Source organism: Epinephelus moara, chromosome 20, assembly GCF_006386435.1.
Source record: "Epinephelus moara isolate mb chromosome 20, YSFRI_EMoa_1.0, whole genome shotgun sequence".
Lineage (NCBI taxonomy): Eukaryota > Metazoa > Chordata > Actinopteri > Perciformes > Serranidae > Epinephelus > Epinephelus moara.
Window position 1 is genome coordinate 6,862,255 of NC_065525.1, and position 10,627 is coordinate 6,872,881.

At 40.4% G+C, this 10,627-nt stretch overlaps 1 protein-coding gene across 1 annotated transcript in view; it reads right to left on the reverse strand.

Moving 5' to 3' along the window:
* The window catches only part of cry2 (cryptochrome circadian regulator 2), a 36,438-nt gene extending 32,846 nt beyond the window's left edge, over positions 1–3,592 (reverse strand). Inside the window, exon 1 of the mRNA XM_050072988.1 lies at positions 3,286–3,592. Coding sequence (XP_049928945.1) covers positions 3,286–3,443 — 158 coding nt within the window. The 5' untranslated portion in view covers positions 3,444–3,592. The remainder of the gene's footprint in view (positions 1–3,285) is intronic.
* Positions 3,593–10,627: the final 7,035 nt, after the last annotated feature.

Here is a 10,627-nt window from a genome sequence, read left to right on the forward strand (position 1 = left end):
ATTTTTCACTTTAAGCCCTGACACTGTCATATTTGTGTAGGAATTAAGCTACAATACATGACATATGTTGTTTTAATTAATAAATACAGTATGAATAAAGATTACATAACATAAAAATAACTGCAGTCTTTGTTATTTGATAGCCGCTTAAATTAAACAATTTTTATAGGGCAAGTAAAAACTGACTTTGGGCAAGTAGATCTCTGACCAACTTGCCTGACCGGGCAGGTGAAAAAAAACCTTAGCGTTGAACCCTGCAGGGGATGATTTTTTTCCACAGAAATTAAGTATCACTTGAAATGATGAGTAGTCTATTAAGAGCTAATTACAGTCTATGTGTCAAGAATGTTCCACAGTGCAAGTTAAAAGTGAACTGTGTAGTCTATCAGTCCATATAGGCTGTCCATTGATAACATCATTTGTATGGTGATTAGAAATCAGACCCTGTCCGATGATCCCGTCTTTGAGAGCCTCATGGTTCTACAGTGAGCTGTAGCAACACTGAACAAAAGAACAGTGGCTCAGACAAAAACTGTGTCTCTACTTAGTGGGATGACTGATGACGATACAAGAGGACTATGGAAATAGCTTCATGGCTGATTCCCATGTTTTCTCTTTTTTCATCTGGGAATATTTACCCAGTACAGGGAATGTGTGACTTTAACCTAAATAAATACTTCAAACTTCTACATTAATTAAAATACAGACATCAAATAGGGTTTCAGACTATGTAATTTACTTGCAGTTTAACACTATGATTTACAGTGTGGTAAGAGTGGGTTTTAAAGCACAGACCCAAATTGGAGTTAACTGAGCATGTCCTCCGTCTGTCTCGCTATCTGTTTCTCATTTAACTGATCAACTGATGCAATATTTACTAAACATCAAAGCTGATAAAGATGGGAATCCTGTGTTTTAGCTTTACAGCTTCTCTTACATGGTGAGTTCAACCAAATCACAAATTTTCTCACAAACCACTATCAAGCTTGCACACATTTGGTTTGATCTGCCCACATTTTAAGATATCCATCTCTGAATGTTGGACCGCCAATACAAAGCTGCTTGTCGTACAATATGCTTGTCAAAGTTTTAAAATAACATTTACATTTCCAATTACATTTGGAAAAACTCAACAGCTACGTGTCTTTCCATAAAAGTCAACCGGCAGAGCACTTTTCATTATGGGACTTTAAATTAAAAGTAGTTCCAATGAAAACTGTTGGTGGTGAGGTCTGTGGTGCGGCAGCAGAGATCTAAGATATGAATACGTCAAACTAAGAAAATAAAAGCATCTGCATGGCTTGATACTATCAGAGATTCGTGAGCGAATGTGTTTAGTGATGTGGAAGAACCCCCTTAAAGGTTCAGTGCGTAGGATTTAGGGGGACAAAATGGCACAAGGATAATATAATACAATGTTTTCTTTAGTGTACAGTCACCTGAAAATGGGAACTGTCATGTTTTTGTTCCCTTAGAATGGGCTGTTTATACCTTCGGGTCCTTGTTTATGGAGATCACCATGCCAACCCTAACCCTACCTAACCCTGCCAGAGCCAGGCAAGTCAATAAACTCCTCCTAAATTAACAAGGTTTAAAGAATGTTATATGGATTAAAACCCCTAACCAAACCCAGATTTCTACAGTAGCCCAGGATGGACAAACCAAACACTGGCTCTGAATAGGGCCCCTCTTGTTTTCATGTTGGCCACTGTAGTTAGAAGCTTATCTGCCACCACAGACTTTTTAACGTGAAACTGCTTCATTCAGTGTTTTTTTTATTGGTAAAAATCCCCACATCTGTTTGTTTTGGAGAGGAAGAGAACTCTGCAGTAACTGAGCACCCAGTAAAAACTTCTTGAAAGTCTGGATCTTAAGTCATCAGAGTGAAAACGTCAGCACACATTGGCATGTGGTAGGCACCTGTCTCCAACATGCCAAATAACGTTGAAGATACACTGATTTGTAACGTGAAACTGCTTGATTCACTGTTGTTCCTGGTTTAAATCGCAGTTTGTTTTGGAATGGAGGGGACCTTTGTGGACAATTTGGCTTGCGGTAAAAACCTAATGGACATCTGGATTAGAAACAAGGTGAGCACACATTCAGTTATCAGAGAAAAAGGGTGAGCAATGTCGTGGGCAAGCCTCTCCTCTCCAGCATGCAAAACAGCATCAGATAAATATTGATTTGTAACATGAAATTGCTTTATTCAGTGTTTCTACCTCTTTAAATCACCCAGTCTATTTGTTTTGGGGAGGAAAAGACTATAAAAAAAACCTGAACAATGAGATATTGTAACCAGAAGAAGTTTCCATTGGTTGCAATTTACACTAAATCCCCATAGACTTCACCTTGAAGAAGGCTAACTATCTGTAGAGCTCCCAGACAAAAGAATTCAGGTGAACTTGATATATTAATTCCATTTCTGTGCATCATGTTGTATCATTCTCAACATTGATCGTTTAGTCGTCAGTAAAACAGCACAGCCTACAGTATGTCATTCATGTTGTATGACAAATATATTATGTTTTTCGCAATGTGTTCCTTAATTATCTAAATACAAACTAACACAGAAATGTACTAAGGTTAACCTTTGTAAATGTTACCTGAAACACGCATTCACCAAGTCTGACCTGTGGCGCTTTGCTTGACGGCCGCAAAGGTAAACACAACAGAACACTTGACATACTTTCTGCACTCCCACCCACATTACTACCGCGCCATTCGTTGTGTACAAAATTCAAAACCAAGTACTTGCTTTTATAAAATGTCATTATAAGCCATGATGTGCGTGCTATTACCACGACCTTCTTTCAGTTTCTTTCACCAAACTCAAGCAGGTAAGTTGAACGATAGTCAACATAACGTTCTGTTTCTCTCTGTAACAGCAGACCTAGCTCGAGTTTTGTTGTTAACCTACTGTAAAAGTTGTTTAACAGTTAACGTTAGTATTTCATGTTTATACCGAATATACCAGAGCACAATTCAGTTACTGATTTTATACAGAAATGCTCTTCTTCTCGGCGGGGATAACGTTTACATTACAATACAACATTAATTTGATGGATTCTTCTACGGGGCTTGGCATAGCCTTCTCTCCATTTTAAGCTAGCGTTAGTTTACTGACGTGGAGTGGAGGCCCGAGCCCGAACTCCAAGCGCTACACATATATAAGGCAAGGAATGACACAAATGGCGACCTGATAGATTGTCTTTACATAATGCGTCATGTACAGCCAGCGTTTAATAAAAAGTAGCGTGCACCAGATAAAGTTAAATCACAAACCTCCATCGGTTGATCCCCACGTTAGCGGCGCCAGCAAACCACGGGTCCAAGATATAAACACAGCGCACTGTGTCTGCTCCATTAAGGGCCTCCTGCAACACCGGATTATCGTGCAAACGCAGACCTTTGCGAAACCAGTGCACTGAATTCACCACCATGCTGACTTCTTTTATTCCATCATTAAAGAAGAATCCAGAAGTATCGGTCGAAATGAAGCCAAAAATGCGCTGGTTTAAAGGCTAAAACAGTCACAGTTCAGTAGACTCCCGACAAACTTAATTTGCTGTCAAACGAAAGGCAACACGGAGGGGGCGTGGCCTGAGCGCCGTGCGAGTGGTGTTATTATCCCAGTTTCTGTTCGCTGATTGGGCAGACGGGAAAACGTCAACATGAATTACAAAACGGAACAACTTTGATTGGTTTATTGGCAAATGGTAGCGACAGAGCCCTTGGTGAAGAGCTGTGTCACGTTTCCGATTGGGAGCAGTCAGAGCCGTCTGCTGTACGGCTCTGGGAGCAGTGTCATACCACGTCCCACACGAGTCGAGCTACAATGTAGGTTATTCAGTTCAGTTTTTACATGAACATATTTAAACAAAGCAGCCTCTAGATATTTAACGGTCTTAGAGCTTCTGGTGAAGAACAATGATTTGCTCTTAGCTCAATTCTTGCAAAACCCAACAGTAGAAAATTATATAATTATACAAAAATTAACTCACCCATCACATTATAGTCTCTACAGTGTAAGCAAGTTAGAAGTTAGGCTACCATCTAGACTGAAGTAGGTCATCAGGACTGTGAATGTAGCACTTTCTGTAATTTAAACTTCAACACTGCATAAGATAAGATAAGATACACCTTTATTGATCCCATAATTGAGAAATTCCAGTGTTACAGCAGTCAAGGGGAAAAGTCAGATTAAAGATTTCAAAATTTAAACTTAAAAACTTAAAACTTAAAAAACTAGGCATGCAAAATAAGCACAAAAATACAAGAAACAGCGATAAATAACAATAATAATAATAATGAGAAGTGAATAATAATGAGCAGCAGTGAACGAAAATGAGCAGTGGATAAAGGGAGCACATCTAGTGCAAGTGATTGTATGTGCAAAACAGCAGACACCTGTGGTGTCCATAAAGTGTCAGTAAAGTGTCCATGGTGCAGTTTACTGTGAGCAGTGCTGGTTATGTAGCCTGACAGCAGCAGGCAGGAAGGACCTGCGATAGCGTTCCTTCACACACTTTGGGTGAATCAGTCTATCACTGAAGGAGCTCTCCAGAGCTTTTATCTCCTCCTGCAGAGGATGGGAGTCATTAGTCCTCAGAGATGACAGCTTGGCTGTCATCCTCCTTTCTCCCACCACCTGCACAGAGTCCAGAGAGCATCCCACGATAGAGCTGGCCTTCTTGATCAGCTTGCATCTTAGGCTCAGTTAGGGTACTCCATGTAAGAAGGCTTTGAAGAAAAAAAAAATCTATGATTGAGCAACCAAGCCTAGATACCTCCATGCAGCTTAAAAAACAACAACCTGCATAACAAATTTGAATTGGATCTAGCTCAACTGATCATGTCCCCTGTTTGTCTTTCTGGCCATTATTCTCATTTAACTGATATTAGTAAGTAATCCTGTGTTTTAGCTGAGCAGATTCCCATCAGCAGTGGTACACAATTTATGGCCCTCTGGCTCACAATAGGGAGCCAGGTGGCCCACCAATCATTTTCTAATTACAATGAAAATAAATTGATTCACTTTTTTTAGGGACTTGGGTGAATGGGTGCAAAAAAGGTATCAAAACAAAGCTTGTTTATTTATGTGAAACTTTGTCATAATTAGCATATCAATTCTTGAGCTATGGCCAAAATCATGTTCTATGAGCCGGTCACCTTCGACCTTGGACCACCAAATTCAGTTCATTGTTGAGTCCAAGTGGACGTTTGTGCCAAATTTGAGGAAATTCCCTCAAAGTGTTCTTGAAATATTGCCTTCATGAGAATGAGATGGATGCAAGGTCACATTGACCTTGACATTTGACCTTTGGCCACCAAAATCTAATCAGTTGATTGTTGCGTCCCAGTGGACATTAGTGCCAGCTTTGAAGAAATTCCCTCAAGGTATTCTTGAGACATCGTATTTACAAGAATGGGACACACAGGAGGGATGGACAGACGGATGGACAGAAGGAGGGACTGACGGATGGACAGCCCAAAAACATTTTGCCGGTGCAGAAGCATAAAAACATGTTTCGCTTAGGGATGCACCGAAATGAAAATTTGTGGCCGAAGCCGAAGCTGAATAAAATTAAATGCTTGGCCGAATACCGAGTACAGAATACCGTTGTTTAGTTTTTCATCAGTTTTTGCAGATGAACCCCCTCCAGATTAGTGTTGTCATGGTACCAAAATTGGGACCCACGATACGATACCAGTGAAAATATCATGGTTCTGAGTAGTATCACGATACCACAGCAAAAATGAGGCAGATGTGCCTTTTGTCATTTATAAAAAGATAAATCACTTTTCTATAATACATCAATGATATTTCAGTGGAATAAATTACTTATTGACTTATTCATACTTCAAAAACAGCATCAATCAGTGATTAACATAGGGGGGATCAAAATAAAACAAATAAATAAAATAAGAATCAACCAGCCACCCTCCTCCCCTTCATAAATAAAGAACAGTCCCTTCATAAGTAAAGAACAGTCCCTTCATAAGTAAAGAACAGTCCCTAAAGTGCGGAGAGGTTTGTGGACCGTTACCTGCCACAAAGAGAGAAATGTGAACGGCTCGTTTCTCCTCTGACACGTCACATACCTGTGTGCTGCCACGGCTCGGCTGTCCAGGTACTTCTGGGCAGTCATGACGCCAAGAAGAGGATATTATTGGAGCCGGACTTCTCCGTCACCGGTAAGCCTATGGCTGCCGTATTTGACAGGAATATATTCCTGTCTGTGTCTGTGACCCCCGTTCAACCCACAACCGGCGGGATTCGCCTTTCGTTTCTGCTGCTGGTTGAAATCTGTACTCGCACAGCGTGCTGAATGATTTATTTTGCTCGAACAAAACTATTTTTAGTCGCAAATGCGAGTGCAGTGATGGACGGAGTAAAATATCGCCACACTGCCGACATTTTACTCCGTCCGTCACCGCACGCAGTTTGATTGCGTTATCAAAACACGCTGCTATTATTCTGCCTTGCTTTTCACTTATTCCACCGAATACCGAATGTATGTTTTTTGGAATATTCGGCCGAATATATTTGGTGCATCCCTAGTTTTGCTCACTAACTAATCCTGCATCTTGAAATGAGCCCTTTAGTCTTTTAATTCTTCAACTGCAATTTACCATACGGATTATATATACAGGTCACTCAACTACACACCTAGGTGTGTTCGATGTTCCGGTATTATTTATCATAATCCCAAAGGGATTATGCTCGCGATAGTTGTTTCTTTGTCTCATCAAATCAGCTTCTTATTTGGAGATGACTAAATTCTGATCTGTTTCTCCTAAATCCCCTCAGGAGAAAGAAGGAAAAGAATAAATCAGCAGGAGTTATTTTGCTGTGCTCATAGACTTCGTGAAGGTTTCGCAGCTCTGAGAACATATAAAAAACATAGAGTTCAGACTTGAATTTGATCACTGAGACAAATTCCTGAAATTGTGCCAGCTCATTTATAATCCAAGTCAAGTTTCCTTTAAGATCTTACTGTTATCTAAAGAGCTGATTATTTGAGACAAATAGATTACTGCAGTGAGAGAAGAAAAAGAGCATATTTAGATCCTAAACGAGGATCAGGCTGAGACAAGAGGAAGGCTTTTTCTCATGTCCCGAATTTAAGAAGTATGAGAAAATGGTCAAATCTCATAATGATGTTATATTAATCTCAGTTATGTCTAGGACAAATAGGCTGGACAAAGAAGAGATCTTGTTATGACTTTTTTCCTTTAGGATGGTATAATGTATCATATTGCAATTATATATTTGTATCCTTCTAGCCCATTGAATGTTACTGTAACTCAGGGCATTGCTGTAAAAGAGCTTAATGCTCAGTCAATTTTCCCTGAATAAACAATGGTTGATGATGATTAGTGTTGGGAAGATTACTTTTGAAATATATAATAAGTTACAGATTACCAGTTAAAAATGTAATGAGTAATGTAACTATTCTAATTTATTCATCAAAGCAATGTAACTTATTATATTTGATTAACAAATGTTGCAAATGTAACAACTGTGCAATAAAGCTGAACAATTTCCAGAAATAAGCTATGCCAAGAGGTATTGCTGCAAGGCAAAAAGATGCAAAGCAATAAAATAAATGTTATATTCTACATATGAACTTTTTACTAAAGAGAATATGTTCGGATGTAACCCCTTTGTAATCACCAACCTTTTGACTGGTAACTGTGATTTAACTACATATTTTCCCCAGTAACTGTAAGTGATTATAGTTACAATTATTTGTAATTTAATTACATGAAACAAGTTATGTAACTAGTTACTCCCCAATATTGATTATACATGTATACATTATACAATGATACATGAGACATTTTGAGACATTTATGTAATTGCAACTTGGTGAAATGTAGCTGGGTCATGGGAGTTTGCCCATACAGTCTACATGTGCTTTGTGGACTCTGAGAAGGCTTACGATTACCTCCCATGGGGAGTCTTCTGGGGGGTACTGTGGGAATACTGGGTACCAGGGTCACTGCAACAAGCTATCTGGTCCTTGTATAACCAAAGTGAGAGCTGTGTCCGCATGCTTGGCACAAAGTCAAACACGTTTTCAGTGTGTGTTGGGCTCTGTCAGGGTTGTCCCTTGTCACCAATTCTGTTTGTGATATTCATGGACAGGATCTCAAGGCTCAACAGGGGGGGAGGAAGGGGTCCGGTTTGGGGACCTCTGGATTGCACCTCTGCTCTTTGCAGATGATGTAGTTCTGTTGGCTTCTTCACACCATGACCTCCAGCATGCACTGGAGCAGTTTGCAGTGGAGTGTCAAGCTGTCAGGATGATAGCCAGCACCTTCAATTCTGGAGACATGGTTCTCTGCCGGAAAACGGTAAGTTTCCCCCTCTGGGTTGGGAGTGAGTTACTGCGCCAAGCAAGGGAGTTCAAGTATCTCGGGGTCTTGTTCACAAGTGAGGGTAAAATGAAGCAGGATATAGACTGACGGTCTGGTGCAGCGTGTGCAGTGATGCTGGCACTGTGCCGGACTGACATGGTGCAGAGAGAGCTGGGCCAGAAGGCAAAGGTTTCGATTTACTGGTCCATCTATGTCCCATCCCTCACCTACGGTCATGAGCCATGTAGTGACCAAAACAATGAGGTCGTGGATACAAATGAAAAGAGTTTCCTCAGAAGGGTGGCTGGGCTCGGCCTTAGAGATAGGGTAAGGAGATCGGACATCCTGAGGGAACTTGGAGGTGGTTTGGGCATCTGATCAGGATGCCTCCTTGGCGCCTCCTGCTGGAGGTGTACCAGGCACGTCCAACTGGTGGGAGGCCCCAGGGCAGACACAGAACACACTGGAGGGATTACCTATCTCGTCTGGTCTGTGAACGCCTTGGAATCCCCCAGGAGGAGCTGGAAAGCGTTGCTGGGGAGAGGGACGTCTGGAATACCTTGCTCAGCCTGCTGCCCCCACGACCCGGCTTCGGATGAGAAGTTGAAAACAGATGAATAGATGAGCCAGTATGTTAGTCACTGTCAGTAACAGTGGTTAAACTCTGGGATAGGTTGTAACATTTTCTTATATTACAACAAACCCAGACTCTTGTAGCCATGAACTAGCTTACCTTACAGCTAAGTGTTTAAACATTAGCACTCACAACTTCTATGACAGATGTATTCAGAGACACATATTAAATGTGTTATTTAACTATGAAGCAGGCAATGATATCACAAAAATAAATGAAGTAAAATAAACAAACGAACAAAAAACTTATTACCTCAATAAGTATTTCCTTATAAACGTGGCTGTTACTTCCTCACACATTGAAGTAAGGACTAAACTGAGCAAGGAATGAACTATGAATTACCTGATTCACGGTACTTCGTAGTTCATTCCCGATTGGAGAAATTGAAATTATTACATCTATCACGTTACAGCTATCTCCAGTCTCCCCTACTGTAGGGTGTTAAATATCATTGGGCAGACGGGAAAAAACTTGGTGCAAATGATCAGGTTATTTTGATCATCTCGCTTACCTCCAAACAACCCAAAGTCTTGAATGACTCTTTGTAGCAAGCTGACAGGATCAGCAAAAGCCTTTTCCAGAGCCAGTGGCCATATTCAGAAATTGGAGCAGCCCAGGCAGGGCTCTGAGCCCTCCAGCCTCGCATTATACTCCATGCTTGCTAACTTTATACTTTAATGACTTTTAATTATCTGATTTCTCAGATCTGAAACATGTGACAATAGCACAATGCAGCATAAACAAACAATTGTCTTGGGGTTACTTGTATATGCATTAATTTCCAGTATTCCAAATAATTAAGTTACACCCACTGCCCCTGATATAATATAGTATGGTTTAATATGATATTATACATAATAATAGTGATAATTATTCCAACTTAACTGTTGGATTGTGCCTGTGTGTTTCGGCCTGTTCTGTGCCAACCACCAGAATATACTTGTTCCCATTAGCACAGAAATATTATTTAGTTATAGTTCCTTACTCATCTAAGTTATGTAAAGCATTTTATATCATCACGCAACAGGATTGCAATGGATGGTTGTCCCCAGTTTTTTACCAGTTTTATGGCGACCATAGAGTGACCCCTGTTGGGATTTTGGAGGAAATGCACAAACTGTATTATTTCTGTTAATTATAGACCTCACTCCTGAGATTGAGGTCTGAGATTTTCTTATGGGGAAATATAAAATTCAAAGGACTACAAGTGTTTCCTTCACCCTTGACTGGAGGCCTGTGGTGGTTGTAAATAACTGTGAACCAAATTTAAGGGATTCTATTAAGAACCCTGAAACATGCCACAACATGGGGAGAGTTTTGTGACACGAGGACCCAGCCATTACCATGCCATACCAAGATGTGACTGAACAGTTGATTGTTTATATGATGTCATTCAACAGTGACTGATGAAGCTCCTCTCAGTGCTTTGCATTTAGTACTAGCAGGTCTATGCTGCCCTCTGCTGGACAACACTGACATTCAGTACACCTCTACACTTTGTTTCCTGTTATGTGATTTGATCTAACTCAACTGTGTAAAATGGAAGATATTGATCTATAAAGGCATTGCAACAGATCGAGTAATGCACTGAGCATGTCCATATCTCTGCTCTGGAAACAACTCTGG